At 44.3% G+C, this 16,421-nt stretch overlaps 1 protein-coding gene and 1 pseudogene across 1 annotated transcript in view; both read right to left on the bottom strand.

Moving 5' to 3' along the window:
• MACROH2A2 (macroH2A.2 histone) overlaps window positions 1-16,421 on the bottom strand; it is a 57,614-nt gene that overhangs the window by 26,681 nt on the left and 14,512 nt on the right. The window contains exon 2 of the mRNA XM_088841939.1: window positions 8,500-8,731. Within this exon, the coding sequence (XP_088698065.1) occupies window positions 8,500-8,671 (172 nt within the window). The 5' untranslated portion in view covers window positions 8,672-8,731. The remainder of the gene's footprint in view (window positions 1-8,499; window positions 8,732-16,421) is intronic.
• On the bottom strand, window positions 3,909-4,206 carry LOC148775949 (HIG1 domain family member 1A, mitochondrial pseudogene; annotated as a pseudogene).

Raw genomic sequence — 16,421 nt, 5'->3', positions numbered from 1 at the left:
GAAGTCACTCAACCCTGTTTTAAGACCTATTTGTCCAGTCAATTAAAAATACATTACAGAACATTTTCTCACCATAAATTGATTATAAATTCAGTCAGTTCAGTTCAGTTCAGTCGCTCAGTCGTGTCCGACTCTCTGCGACCCCATGAATCACAGCACGCCAGGCCTCCCTGTCCATCACCAACTCCTGGAGTTCACTCAAACTCATGTCCACAGAGTCGGTGATGCCATCCAGCCATCTCATTCTCTGTCATCCCCTCCTCCTCCCGCCCCCAACCTTTCCCAGCATCAGTCTTTTCCAGTGAGTCAACTCGTCTCATGAGGTGGCTTACATGATAACTATTGCTGATGGATACAAAATTCTTTTCTAGAATTTGGACTTGCCTTTTCAGTCCATTTCCCTCACTTACATCAGAGATGTAAACTGGGCCAGCATTTACAGATTGATAAACTGAACTATGAATGTGATGTCCATTCTCGGAGGCTGGTGGATGTTTCTAAATGAGCAGTCCAACATGTACTTGCTGCCGGAGTGTGCAACCTCCCCCATAGGTTTGGACCAGAAATGGAGTATGGCTCTAAAGTCATAATGATGTGTGAACCTGGGGTCGGCCAGGCAGCCAGTCCAGAGAAACAGGGCAAGGCCAACTACTATTTCTCCCCAAGTGCCTGAAAATTTGTGCAACCTTTTTTTCTGGCTAAGTAGCACCCACTCTTTTGTTTTGTTCCATTTGGTGTAGGTTTTACTTTTATTTGTTAAATATTTAAATGTTTAATAAATTGTATTAAATTGGGGGGATCTGCTCCAGGAAAAATTAAAATGGACTTTAAAATATGGATAATTTCTTGGTATAGTTTTACTTAATAGAAAGAATGGTTCATGAATTTCAGAGACTCGTGAAATATGACTTTGCATTTTTACATGCTATTTTAAAAAGATTTATTCATTTGTAATTGGAGGATAATTGCTTTACAATGTTAGTTTCTGCCATACATCAACATGAATCAGTCATGGGTATACATGTCCGCTCCCTCTTGAACCTCCCTCCCACCACCCCCGCATCCCATCCAGCTGGGTGGGTCACAGAGCACCAGGCTGAGCTCCCTGCACTGACAGCAGCTCCCCACGAGCCGTCGATTTTACACACGGCGCTGCATGTGTGTCAGTGCTGCTCTCCCATTTCATCCGCCCGCTCCTTCCCTTGCTGTGTCCAAAGTCTGTTCTCCAAATCTGTGTTTCTATTCCTGCTCGGCAAATAGGTTCTTCAGCACCTCTTTCTAGATTTCATATATATGTGTTAATATACCATATTTGTTTTTCTCTTTCTGACTTACTTCACTCTGTATAACAGGCTTTGGGTTCATTTGCCTCACGAGAACTGACTCAGATTTGTTCCTTTTTATGGCCAAGTAATATTCCAGACCATCTGACCTGTCTCTTGAGAAACCTGTATCCAGGTCAGGAAGCAACAGTTAGAACTGGACATGGAACAACAGACTGGTTCCAAATAGGAAAAGGAGTGTGTCAAGGCTGTATATTGTCACCCTGCTTATTTAACTTATATGCAGAGTAAATCATGAGAAATGCCGGGCTGGAGGAAACACAAGCTGGAATCAAGATTGCCGGGAGAAATATCAGTAACCTTAGATATGCAGATGACACCGTCCTTATGGCAGAAAGTGAAGAGGAACTAAAAAGCCTTTTGATGAAAGTGAAGGAGGAGAGTGAAAAAGTTGGCTTAAAGTTCAACATTCAGAAAACTAAGATCATGGCATCTGGTCCCATCACTTCATGGCAAATAGACAGGGAAACAGTGGAAACAGTGTCAGACTTTACTTTTTTGGGCTCCAAAATCACTGCAGATGGTGATTGCAGCCATGAAATTAAAAGATGCTTACTCCTTGGAAGGAAAGTTATGACCAACCTAGACAGCATATTAAAAAGCAGAGACATTATTTTGCCAACAAAGGTCCGACTTATCAAGCCTATGGTTTTTCCAGTGGTCATGTATGGATGTGAGAGTTGGACAGTGAAGAAAGCTGAGTGCCGAAGAATTGATGCTTTTGAACTGTGGTGTTGGAGAAGACTCTTGAGAGTCCCTTGGACTGCAAGGAGATCCAACCAGTCCATCCCAAAGGAGGTCAGTCCTGGGTGTTCACTGGAAGGACTGATGCTGAAGCTGAAATTCCAATACTTTGGCCACCTCATGCGAACAGCTGACTCATTAGAAAAGACCCTAATACTGGGAAGGATTGGGGGTCAGGAGGAGAAGGGGACGACAGAGGATGAGATGGCTGAAAGGCATCACTGACTCGGTGGACATGGGTTTGAGTGAATTCCGGGAGTTGGTGATGGACAGGGAGGCCTGGCGTGCTGTGATTCATGGGGTTGCAAAGAGTCAGACACAGCTGAGCAACTGAACTGAACTGAACTGAATATTCCATTGTATGTATGTACCACAACTTCTACATCCATTCATATGGACATCTAGGTTGCTTCCCTGTCCTGCCTATTGTAAATAGTATTGCAATGAACATTGGGGTACATGTGTACTTTTCAGTTATAGTTTTTCCAGGGTATATGCCCAGTAGTGAGATTGCTGGGTCATATGGTAGTTTTATTACTAGTTTTTAAAGTATCTTCATACTGTTCTTCATAGTGGCTGTATCAATTTACATTCCCACCAATTTACATGCTATTTTTAAAACCCTTCTCTTTAAAAAATTTTTTTTTTACTGAAGTATAGTTGGACATGAGTTTGAGTGAACTCTGGGAGTTGGTGATGGACAGGGAGGCCTGGCATGCTGTGATTCGTGGGGTCGCAAAGAGTCGGACATGACTGAGTGACTGAACTGAACTGAACTGATAGTTGATTTACAATGTTGTGTTAACTACTGCTGTACAGCAAAGTGACTCAGTCATACATACATATATGTACCTTCTTTTTGTGTGTATGTGTTCATTTACTTTAATAACACTACATTTACCATGTTATCACCATGGAATGTAAATTCAAGTTAGACAAGAGAATTTCACAAGTACAGCAAAGCATTCTGTGATATACCAGAGTCTGTATAATGTCTGATCAAACCAGCTTGCTCATCAATCACTTCCATTATAAGCACTTTATTTAGTTGATGATTCTTTTGGAAAAAATAAACATATTGCACACATTTAAAAAGTGTTTTTCATTTACCTTTGCATTAGCACTTAAAATATACATTTGTTTCAAAATAACAGTTAATATTATTCTAATATAACAACAGCAAAATATAATTCTGCAATTACAAAAGAGCTAAAAGGGATCTACAATTTAAGTTATTCTCATGTTTACAACTATGATTCTAAAATAAATACTATTTCAAAGTGGCTCTGTTACCAGCTTTGTAGGTTTGGTTTAAAAACACACACAGACTTGCAGGGAGGTTTATAATGTTGTATTCCATGCACTGTTCTGAAAGGGTTCCTCAAGAGCCAACCAGCTCTTAAAACAGTACTCAGTCCACAAGGCAGTCAGAAAGTTAAATTAACTGGGGTAAATAGGATTCCTACATTACATCAAAAGCATATGATATTCTGCAGCAACTGGATTGGCACGTTATCTTCTTTAGAACTAATTTCAACAGAAGAGTTTGAGAAGGAGGACAGGAACTGCTATCAAGCGTATTTAAAAGTGGCACGTTTCTTTTGTGCTGCTCTGACTCCCCTGAATGACCTAGCTAGTGAACTAGTCACCACTAACTTGGTCACCAGGCAAGTCAAGCCTGCAAGAAAGGAAGCCAATATTCAAATTACCATGTTCTTGTCTGACCCAAACAATTTATTTTCAATATAAACATATGACCTCAATATGGGATGTCTAACTAAAGCAAGCACCACCACCAAGCCTAAGATGGCATCTCCTCTTCTAAGGTTTAGGTTTTGCCCAGAACTCTTGATACAGGGAACAGCCCTACCAAGAGTCCCACATTGTTCCCACAATAAAGCCTTGGGCTGCCACACGTATGTGGATCAGGTGAACAGACATTTTAGTATTTCCCTTATTTTTCAGTCTATATAATCCATATGCAACAGTTGATGCAAAACCTGCCATTCCAACGGGAACAAATGGTGCCTCTCTAGCTTTCAGGGTAAGTTTAGATCAAAACTTCATCAGGTTCTTCTTCATCAAATGAAGAAAGAGAAACATCTGTGTCACTTGACATAGTGACTGAAGAATCTTCAGACAACTACAAGATGTTTCAGGTTCCTACCGGCTTCTTGTACATTCTTTTTCATATTCTTTTCCATTATGGATATTGAAGGGCCCCAATATGCCACCTCCTGCCTTCAATGCCTTCCCCTGGCATGACTGTGCAAAATATGCACATTCTCATGTGGCCCTCAAAGCCCTGTCGCCTGTTGCCCCATCTCATCTCTCACCCTTCCCATTCCCTAGCTCTGCTCCACGTATGTACACAGAAATGCCGCTAGGTCCTGCAAGGGGCCACATACTTCCTCGAAACTTCGATCTTCCCTCTCATTTCTCCCCAACCTGACAGTCAACCCATCTGATTCTACCCAGCTCCTACTAGTTACTCACCATGGCTGCCCATCAGAATCTTTTGGGGAAATTTTTAAAAATTCTGATGCCCAGAATTATCCCAGAATCTTTGGAAGTAAGGCCTCAGGATTTTAAATCGATCAATTTATTAAAAAACCAGGATTGAGAACCTGATTTAGGTCTTTATAGCCCTTGCTTGATATTAGGCAGCCTCCCCCTGCCCTGCTTCCCAAAGCTCCTCTAGCTTCCCTGTCCACAGGCATGTCATCTTATTGTGTTGTTTTTTGTTTTTTAGCTGCACCAGGTTTTAGTTGTAGTATGCGTGATCTTTAGTTGAGGCATGTTGGATCTAGTTCCCTGACTAGGAACTGAACTCGAGCCCTCTGCATTGGGACTGTAGAGTCTTAACCACTGGACCACGAGAGAAGTCCCTTTTTTGCTGTGTTTAATGTTCGTTGGTGCTGCTAGAATGCAAACCCAGGACCACATCTGTCTGTTTTCCTTTGTATTTTCAAGGCCTGATCCAAAGGAGAAACTCAGTCAATATTGTCATGAACGTTGAAGATCATTTCAAGGGTGATGGGCGACTTTCACACTTTCAACTCCTTTCCCTAAATAAAGTCAATTCATGCCCCTCTCCCAAACAAAACAAAACAACAGCTAACAGAAATCCTCCTTTTACTTATTCACCAATGGCCTGCAGTAATGATTCATTCCTTTGGCTTAAACTCCTTGTCTCATTAAAATGCAATACAGCCCCCAAATAAACCACCTTTATGGAATTAGTCATTACACTCTACCCTGAATGATTTCATCAGCTCTTCACAGAAAAGAAAGGAGAAGGATAAGCATTTATTGAGTGCATCCTATGCACCAGACATTTTACATACATTGTGGCTCATTAATAGAGTTAAATGAGCTTAGCTCTGAAAATACCCAAAGATCAGAGAGGTTAAGGAATTAGTCCAAGGTAATGGAGCTGGTAAATTGAGAAAGCAGATTTAAACTGACATCTAAAGCCCTGCTCTCAACTCCAGCCTGAGTTTGGAGAGGAGGAAAAAGCACAAAAGGAAGGGACGGAATGGACACAGAGAAGCCAGAAGACGCGCTTCATCTTCTCCATTCGACCCAGGACAGCTGGAAGGAGTGTTATTGGCCCTGGAAAGGAGTGTCACTGGAAACACCATTCTTCCGGGCGCTCCTCCTGCTGTCTCTCACACTTCATGTCCAACCTGTCAGCAGATCCTGTCGACTCTGCCTTCAAAATCCCTCAGTACTCTGATCTCTCCTCAGAAGCTTTACCGGCCGCTCCCCAGCCTCACGTCTCTAACCTGGATCTCTGCAACTAACTTCTTCCTTTCATTTCCCTGCTTCGGCCTTGCATCTCTCTGCCTAGAAGGTCAGATCGCTCCACCTCTGCTCAAACCCTTCATGACAAGCTCTTCTTCCCCAACCAGCCACTGTCCCTTGGGCCTCCTTTACCCTTCAAGCCCCTCCCTCAGCCCCAGCCTTCTGTCCCCACTGCTGCTTCTCAGACACTCCCAGCACCTGCTTCCCTCTGCCCCGAGGGCCCACCACACATGCCCCTTCCTGGCCTCCTTCAGGTGCCAGCCCCCTCACTGCTTTCCTGCTTTATTCATCCTGGAGCACGGGTCACCATCTGACAGAGCACACACACTCTACTCATTTGTTGACTCATTTCTCTCTGCAGAATGCACTCTGCTCCAAGGCAGGGACTCCTGTCTGCCTTGGTCTCTGCGGCATCCTCAGCATCTAGAACCACACCTGGCATATAATAGGTGCTCAATAAATGTGTGTTGAGTGAATGAAGTTCTATGAGAAGATGGGAAATGTTCTACTTTGAGAGACACCATCAGTCTTCACGGATGTGCTGTCTCAAAGTCCAGAGTGTGACATTCAGGCTATAATATGCATTGCTATGGGGTCTCGTGGAAGTAAGCCAAAATAAATGAAAAATCATATAAACAGCCCAATGCTATTACCAGGAAAAAGTCTAAGGACTTACTGTGTGCACTGACAGGTAGAGGCTTGGCCAATATTTGTTGAATGAGTGGAGAGGAAAACATAAGCTTTCTCTTCAAACACATGTGAACCAAAGAAGAGAGTCTCTGGTGATTGAAAAGGCCAGATTTTGTTCTATTACGCGTTAGGCTTTGGCTAAGTGGAGGCACAGGAAGTACTAATTATTTTGATTATACAAACGTTGTAATGGGGCAGTGTTTTGAAGTGGAAAATGCGTGGCTTGGGATTGAAGAACCTCAGGGAACCCTGGCTCCCTGCTTGGAGGCTATGGCATCTCTGGGTTACTCATGGTTTTCCCGCATCAGTGGGTGATATGGACCTGATAGGTTGTTTTAAAGCTTCAGTCACCACTTTCAAAGTCCCTCCTCTCCCTCTCAGTCAGGAGATTTTTTCCTATCAAATTCCTGTGTCCCATTCCAGACCCAGTGAATCAGACCTCTGAGGGTGCAGGCTGTGCAGCCGGAAACCTGAATTTTAAACAAGTATTCATGCTGCTCAAAGACTGGCTAAAATCTCACTCCTCTGAGTGGTCCCTGGACGAGCAGCATCAGCATCATTGTAGCGTGTTAGAAATGCAGAGTCTCAGGCCTTACCCCTGACCTTGTCCACAAGATTCCCAGAGCGACCTCCACTTTGAAAAGCACTGCTGTATCACACTTGATTGATTTGCCTTTCAGATCCCTCCTGCCCTTCTCTACAACCTCCTAAAGGATCCTTCAAAAAACTTCTAGCTCAGGAACCAGCGTTTCATTTCACAAGAAGATAAAGACGCAAGACGCCAAGGTCTGTCTGATGGAAGCTCCAGGGGGAGGAGGTTTCCACGGGTGGGTCACAGCAAACCTCCTGCCAGTAAGTGTTGCTTGGTGAGCGATGGGGGACCAAGAGGGCAGAACAGGACTGAGTAGATAAAGAGAAGAAAGAGGCTGCTCTTGAAGGAGAAGCAGGAGGGAAAGAGGGACCTGGTGACCGAAGCTGGGTCATGTTGCCACTGCAGGGAGCTCAGCTTCCCAGGTAGACAGTTTGGGGAGGTTTGTTCTGTTACCCCCTGGACTTAAACCAGGATTTAACCCTGGTATCTGGAGAATTTGTTAACCTTGGGCAAAGTCAGGGATATTGTTATGCATGGCTAAAATGACCTCTCAAGGAACTAATTACATTTCTTCATACGTGTTTTTATACTTATATATTTTAGATATGTATATATGTTTTGATACTGTGAAGTTTGGTTTCTGTTTAAGATATAAGAGAGCCACAACAAAAAAGCTAAATATAAAGTCCTCAAATAGATAGAGACCACACACAACAAAAATGTCATCTTTCAGTAAAAAAAAAAAATAATTTTAGCAACCAACATGGGAAACTATTTCCAATATATCCGTAGACAGAGGACCACCTCTGTAATGGAGAGTAAAATTAAAATATTGTTGGCTTTATATAACCAACTGAAGATGCTTTCAATGCCAGGGTCAACATTACTTATGGACGCTGAGTCCATTATTTACGGACATTGAGTTCAGTACAGCAGGAGAAGTGACGTTTAGTGAGGACCCTGAAGTAAAAGTGAAAAGCTCTCCTGCAAAACGAATAGCAAGCCCCTATCTTCCCTGTAGTTTGTCTTCTGCAGGAACCTAGATATTTACGTAGTACATTTGTATACAGCAAGACACACCTCTCTTGGGGTGGTCGAGAAAAGTCCCTTTGCTTCTCTTCCCTTCATGTTGATCCTCTGTCCTCTTCCCTAAAGCCTGCAGGAGTCAGTTTTAGTCAGTCAGGCAAGCTGAAACCCCAATACTGCCCACAGCGACCCTGAGACAGCCACAAGGCAGATCAAGGCTCCCCTGCCCAGCCTGGGTGAGGGGGTGGGGGGGAGGGTCACCTGGGAGGGGTCACCTGCCCTGCGTATTCACATTACCTGCCAGGTATTCGATGACTGCAGCCATGTAGACAGGAGCACCCACGCTGATCCGGTACTTGAACGTCCCTTTCTTCAGGTACCGCATCAGCCTGCCCACCGGGAAGATGACCCCGGCCCTGGCTGAACGCGACAGCTTGGACATTTTCTTCTTCCCGCTCCGGCCCGACATCTTGCCTTAGTTTCCCTCTCAGCTTGCTTTACACGGTGGCCTCCGGGCACTGACTCAATGCTGGAAAGGAAAGATGGCAGGGTGAGGAAGGGCGACTTGCCGACAGCTTGAGAACCGTGGTGCAGTCCCAGAGCACCTGCGACCCTCCTGATAGCCCCGGGGAGGTAGCTGAGACCTGGCTGCCACTGCAGGGTGCTGCAGATGGGGAGCTGGGTGTTGGCACGCCCACCCCAAACAACTCCCCATTCTACCCAGCCAGCCCAGCCTCCGTAGGAGAGGCCACAGAAACTCAGGAGAGGGACACTCGTTGGTCCTGTGGTCAGTCTCCAACGAAATCCACTTCATCATCTCCAGAACCTGTGAACTGGCTACTCAAGCATGTATCTGCTGATACTTTTTAAGTTGCCCTGTCTTTATACTCAGAAATGTCTTTTCATAGTAGGCTTCCCTGGTGGCTCAGATGGTAAAGAATCTGCCTGCAACGTAGGAGACACGTGTTCTATCCCTGGGTCGGGAAGATCCCCTGGAGAAGGAAATGGCAACCCACTCCAGTATTCTTGCCTGGAGAATCCCATGGACAGAGAAGCCTGGCGGGTTACAGTCCACGGGGTCACAAAGAGGCAGACATGACTGAGCGACTACCACTCACTCCTGTGGCCAAAGACACTTTGGAGATGTGATTAAGTGGGAGAGGTTATCCCGGATTAGCTGGGTGGGTCTAGTGTAATTGCAAGGGTCTTTCTAAGAAGGGAGGGAGATGAGAGGAGTGACAGGATGACAGCAGGAAATGGATTCTCCCTTCAGAGCATCCCAAAGGAACCAGCCCTGCTGACACCTTTATTTTAGACCACTGGAAACGACTTTGGGACTCCCCTGGTGATCCTCTGTATAAGAATCCGCCTGTCAATGCAGGGGCTACAGGTTCGCTCCCTGGTCTGGGAAGATACCACATGCAGAGGGGCAACTAAGCCCATGCCCCACAACTACTGAGCCCACGTGCCTAGAACTAGTGCTTCAAAACCCGAGAGGCCACCGCAGTAAGAAGCCCACTCACTCAAACTACAGAGTAGCCCCTGCTCACCGCAACTAGAGAAAGCCCATGTGCAGCAATGAAGCCCCAGCATAGCCAAAGAAATAATAAAATTATTTAAGTTTAAAAAAGAAAATGATTTTGGACTTCTGACTTCTAGAACTGTAAGAGAATAAATTTGTATTGTTCAAAGCCACTAAATTTGGGGGATAACTTGTTACAGCAGCAACAAGCAAACAAATATGGATTCTCTTTGCCCTGATTTCCTTCTGCCTCTTGTTAATAAATGGGGCTCCCCTGGTGGCTCAGAAGATAAAGCGTCTGCCTGCAATGCAGACCCAGGTTCAATCCCTGGGTCGGGAAGATCCCCTGGAGAAGGAAATGGTAACCCACTCCAGTATTCTTGCTTGGAGAATCCCATGGAGAGAGGAGCCTGGAGGGCTACAGTCCATAGGGTCGCAAAGAGCTGGACACGACTGAGCGACTTCACTACACATGTTAATAAATAGTACAAAGTTAATATGGTCATGCCTATCATAATGGTTAGCTTTGACCCACAACTCAGAGCTGATGTGCACCTTTTAGATGGAAACACTTTCCTAAATTCTCTAGTAATGTAGCATCCTTGCAAAAAGAAATATGCCAGAAGAGGCAGTTTTATTGAATATGCTAATGCAGAGTAACACAGCAAATGAAAAACCATAGTGCAACTCAGACTCTTGCTCGTTGGAATGGGGAACCCAGGGTAATTGGGGGAGGAACTTCAGAATCAGCACAGAGGTGACTTCAGTACAATGCATGGAGAGATACGTATATGATTCATTGTTATTTCAGGAAGCTATCTTTAGTGCAAAGATGAAAAATAATTATATACTTCTGAAGAAGCCTTTGTAAGGCTAAAACTAATTCAGAGAATTGTAATAGAGCTTAACCTGTTGGTGGAGAAAGTATTATAACCAAAAAAAGGACTATAAGCTAGAATAAGTAAAAGCAAATTACAAACAAGAAGGACCAAAGAAAAGGAAACAAAAGTTTTCTAGGAAAAATGTTAGTGAATCAAACCTCTCTGGCCCAAGGGCAACATTATTTTCAGTGGCCATTTTCTTCAGGGATGGAAAATGAGAAGGTCAAAAATAAATTAAAATTGGTTCTACCTGTTGAGGCAACACAAATTTTGGCTCGATTGGTTTGCCAACCAAGATGTCAATGAAAGCAAAAAAAATGATAGAAGAAGGTGCTAGATAAATAAACTCATGACTATTATGAAAGATACAGACCTGGGATTTATTTAATCCAGATGGAGGAATGAACATGGAGTTAAATTTTCTAAAGTATCTGATTACTCTGTATGACTGAGGATTTTTATATAAAAACTATGGAATTAGCAACAAACCCCATTCTCAGCACCCTTTTATCTCAGAGGTAAATGATATAAATTAGAGGCATTTTTACTACATACTTTACATACATTCTTTTTGTATGTTCTTATGTACTTATTGCACTCCTATTTTATGTCATTTTGCCACTGAGAGATGTAGGTATTCATCAAAGTTAAGTACGAGAAAGATGAGCAAATAGCCTAAGAACTTTCTCTCTTTCCCAGTAAGGCACAAGGATAAGACAGCATCAATGTTTTTAGAACTTCCACATTTCTGTGCGTTTGCTCCAAACTCTCACAAATCCAATTAGAGCTGTCCTCTCTGTGATGGAGCAAGTAGCTGCGTATTAGGATTACAACCATCAATTCATATTAAAGAAACTTAGGTCAGGCATTAGTAAGTGTATGAAGTACCTACTGGTCAGCGCTGTCCTGTTTGGAACACTCCAAACGATATTAAACAGTTGTTGTTCTCAGGGACAGCTTCACGGCACATGCTGGCTAGCCACTGGTGACATTCAGAATGGGGGTGGCCCCTGGTGTAGTGGAAAAAGCTTGGGACCAGGCATGCAGGAGTCCCTGGGTGTGGTCCCACTTCTTCATGACCAGCTATGGGAACTCTGGGTGTCATTTGTGTGGGCCTCCTCTGTAAAACAGGGAGGTAACTAATTGATCCTGAAGGTCCCTCTGATCTTAAACATTCCAGTCTTTGCAAATGCACTTTCCAGTGGCTCTGGAAAAGAAGCTTAGTCTCTTTAAGAAATGAGTTCTGAAGAGTTAAAAGCCTGTGCAGGTGCATAAAGATGTATTCAGTTCAGTTCAGTCGCTCAGTCGTGTCCGACTCTTTGCGACCCCATGAATCACAGCACGCCAGGCCTCCCTGTCCATCACCAACTCCTGGAGTTCACTCAAACTCATGTCCATCGAGTCAGTGATGCCATCCAGCCATCTCATTCTCTGTCGTCCCCGTCTCCTCCCACCCCCAATCCCACCCAGCATCAGACTCTTTTCCAGTGAGTCAACTTGTCGCATGAGGTGGCCAAAGTATTGCAGTTTCAGCTTGAGCATCAGTCCTTCCAATGAACACCCAGGACTGATCTCCTTTAGAATGGACTGGTTGGATCTCCCTGCAGTCCAAGGGACTCTCAAGAGTCTTCCCCAGCACCACAGTTCAAAAGCATCAATTCTTTGGCGATCAGCTTTCTTCACAGTCCAACTCTCACATCCATACATGACCACGGGAAAAACCATAGCCTTGACTAGACGGACCTTGGTTGGCAAAGTAATGTCTCTGCTTTTTAATATGCTGTCTAGGTTGTTAAGTGTTGGTAACTCCACTAAACCAATTATGTGCTTTTTCCAGTTACAGGTAAGTTGGGGGAGGGGGAGGATTAGTAGGTATGGTTGCCAAGGAAACCACCCGAGAAGCCCATCACAGATTGGATATACTCTATGGCTACAGTATGACGTGCTGGATGGTCATAATCTCTCTGACAGAGAGCAAAACCCACAGAGCACAAATGCCACAAGGGCAGGACCCCTTCATCCCCCCATGCCCAGGACATTTTCTCAAATGAAAACAGACAAAGCATAACTAGGTGTGCAGGATAAAGCAACTCAGGGACTCTCCCAGAATTAGCCAAGTGGAGTCACAAATTGCCCTACAAGTTGGAAATGAGGACTGGCAGTAGAAGAGAAATAGGGGACTTTAGAGAATTGATGCCTAACACTTTCATGAAGATAAAATAACCAAGAAAGGAAAACAAGGGTTAGACCAAACAAAGTTAACGTACGAGCTGAACACTATAAAATGTAGGGATCACCCCAAATTCTGCACTTTGTATTGAGAATTTCTTCCTTTGACTTCTAGACATAGCAACCCACTCCAGAATTCTTGCCTGAAGAACCTCATGGACAGAGAAGCCTGGTGGCTACAGTCCATGGGGTCGCAAAAGAGGACACGACTTGGTGACTAAACAACAAAAGAGCCTTAGAGCTAGGGAAGCAGCGCTATCTGAAGTCTAAATGTGAGGCTGACTGCTGCATGAGCTTTAGTAGGACTGGAGAGTGAGTCTTCGTGTCTGCGAACCCATCTTTTTGATAGGAAACCAGTGACCAAAACCAGTCGCTGTGGCCAGGCACAATAATAATCATTTGCATGAACTACAAGGCTCACTACAGGAGGTCCTGATCAGGAGAGCGATACATTCTGCCAACCTCCCAGAAACCCTCACCCTGGAACCCATCTTGGCTGAGAGATGCCCGGGCCACTAGGAAGAACCCCGAGTCAGACCAACTATGGGCACAAGCAAGATGACTGGCCAGAGTCAACCCAAAAACGAACCCCACCACCACCATAAACCCTGAGACAGTGAGCCGTGTGCAGAGCAGTTCTCCTGGGCTCCCTATCCTGCTGCTCACCAGCCCCTTGCCCATAAAGTCTTTTGTTCTGTCAGTAGGTGTGTCTCCTTGGACAATTCATTTCCAAGTGTTAGACAAGAGCCCACTCTCGGGCCCTGGAAGGGGTCTCCCTCTGGTTGCATGTGCAGACATTGTGCTGAGTTTAAGCAGCCAGGTGCCTAACTCCTGGCCTCGAGGGCTGGGAGGCCCCTGCATGTTGAAAGAATCAGACCATGTCCAGGAAGCCTTCGGGGAAGAAGAGAGCAGGCTCATGGGAGCTGATAGGTCACACCTGCTGGGACCCATAGATGGAAGGAAGGGTAGAACCTCTTTGGCCCACTTGAGAGAAGACCCTACTTTCCAAATCCCCCCCTGCCCCGCAGCCTGCGCTGGACTCTGCCTGGAGTGGTGAGAAAAGATAACCTTTAACTTCCTTCTTTTCCAGACCACCCCTGACTCTATGCAGGCTTGGTAATACAGGAGTTAAAAAACTTGAATGCAGGTTTCCCTGCTCTTGTGAATATGAATCTCTGCGGAGGGCCACTCCTGGAAAGAGAAAAGAACTACGGCAATGCGAAACTTGTTTCACCAGACTGATAATTAAATGTTTACATTTACTTACCTTCTCCTCGAAAACAAGTTCTGTTCTAATTCTGTTCTGTTCAGTCACTCAGTCGTGTCCGACTCTTTGCGACCCCGTGGACTGTAGCCTACGAGGCTTCTCCATCCACGGGATTCTCCAGGCAAGAATACTGGAGTGGGTTCTGTTCTAATTAGGCAGAGCTTAAGGACTACACTGTGATGTTTGTTTATAGGACTGAAGAAGGAAGATGGCTGGATGAAGCTCTTCCAGGGGTTATACACACTTCGCGAGGGACGAGAGAAATGGGAAAGCAGACCGGATACAAGCCAGATCCGCATCATACCTGTCCTTCCACATCTGGAAGACTAAGGTCTGACTACTGTATAGAGTCTCATAATGACTTGCAAACTGAATGGAAGAGTTGTAAGCATGTTAAGTTGAGGGAGAGCAGGAAAATAAAACTCAGGGAAGAGGCAGGGAAAATGAGTGTTGCCTGCTCACTGCCTTTCACCTCTGGGAGCACAGCGGTTGGGAGGACACCGCTGGTTTTGTGTGTGCTGGGGAAGAGGGCATATCAGACTCTGTTGTTTTAGGATTTATTTTTATGTTTGGGTTTTAAGTCCATAAGGACACTGATGAGTTAAGACTTTACAGGTATCACAAGGGTAAATATTAAATTGCAGCACTGACTCAGACATGGGCAATAAAATCACACCAGCCTATTTAAATAACTATTGTATTTCACTGATTTTATGATGCACTTAAACTTTTTTTTTACTCTCTAGAAATCAGTATGCATCTTACAATCTGTGAGATCATAGATTCAATGAAAGTATTTATGGAGTACTTATTATTGAACAAGAAACTACATTAGATATTGTAAAATATACACGGCCTTTGTCCTCAAATATTTTCCAATGAAGTTGCATGACAGATCATAATAAAGTTTTAAAGATGCTAGAGCCATGGTTCCCAAACTGTGTGCCGAGGGACCCTGGGACAAAACAGCGAATGTTTAAGCTTTCAAGTGGACTACTGAGATAGTCAACCTCTGGTTGCCTCCACAACTACCAGCTTATTGTGGTTCCACCGGTGGCTCGGGGTAGATTGCACCATATTCCTTTTGGTGACTCCGTGTCTTTGCAAAGCTGAGTTACTGGCTGTTGTGATTAAAAGCAAGTGCGGGTGAAAATGAATGTGAACGAGAATGGGGTGTTCAATCTGATTCCGAGGTGTGAGAAATCATGCAGTGTCCAACAGGTGTACACCCCCTCTTTCTAACTCAGTCCTGGTTATTTAAGAATGGGATGCAACTGTTCTCCTAATTCATCTGTTACTATTTTTTCAAATGGCTACTAAATTGTTAGGACAGAAATACTTATTAAGTTGTCGAGATGGAACCACTTAATAAATAGAATGGAAGGCTTTTCTTCTGGGCTCTGTGAAATAAATGGCCGAGACCCTAAATTCTCTGTGAGCTTATATAAACTGAAACATATAATTAGGACTTGCTCAGGGTCTCCCTAAAGCAGGGAAAACAAGAAAGTTAAAGAAGTTGTTTAAATTTTTGAATTTATCTTTAAATTTAATACTTGCACACAACAGTAAAAGAAAGCAAAAAGGTAAAGAAGTTTATGATTTTATTTCCACTATTGATTGCATTGAAAACTTTAAATAATATGTTTCAATCCCCATTTCTGACTCCATCAACTTTAGGGCTTCCCTGACAGCTCAGTTGGTAAAGAAATGGCCTGCAATGCAGGAGACTCCAGTTCGATTCCTGGGTTGGAAGATCTGCTGGAGAAGGGATAGGGTACCCACTCCAGTACTGCTGGGCTTCCCTTGTGGCTCAGCTGGTAAAGAATCTGCTTGCAATGTGGGAGACCTGGGTTTGATCCCTGGGTTGAAAGATCCCCAGGGGAAGGGGAAGGCTACCCACTCCAGTATTCTGGCCTGGAGAATTCCATGGACTGTATAGTCCATGGGGTGGCAAAAAGTTGAACACGACTGAGCAGCTTTCACACACACAACTTTAGGTACTGATTCCTGAGCCTTCGCCATGTAAAATGAGGATGTGCAGGCCCCAATCCTTCCTTGGCCCTCACCTCGCGACTTTACTTCTCTATTTCCACCTCTCTCTTCTGTATTTTCCACTATCCCTAATTACAACATCTCTATTTTGTTCTGTAATCACAATTTTGTCCCTAGGTGAAATTTTAAAAATAAACGCTGATGAATAGCATTTACATGATGAAGGCTTTGTAAATATCGTTCCCGTCAGACCTGAGTGGGATGCTAGCATCATACTTCTTTCTCTGTGGTCCAAAGCTAGGACACTCCACACACCCACCCAAGTTAC

Source organism: Moschus berezovskii, chromosome 12, assembly GCF_049115385.1.
Source record: "Moschus berezovskii isolate FMDL1 chromosome 12, NW_MosBer_1.0, whole genome shotgun sequence".
Taxonomy (NCBI): Eukaryota; Metazoa; Chordata; class Mammalia; order Artiodactyla; family Moschidae; genus Moschus; species Moschus berezovskii.
The sequence above is the reverse complement of the archived record's forward strand: the minus strand, read 5'-3'. Positions and strand labels throughout refer to the sequence as shown.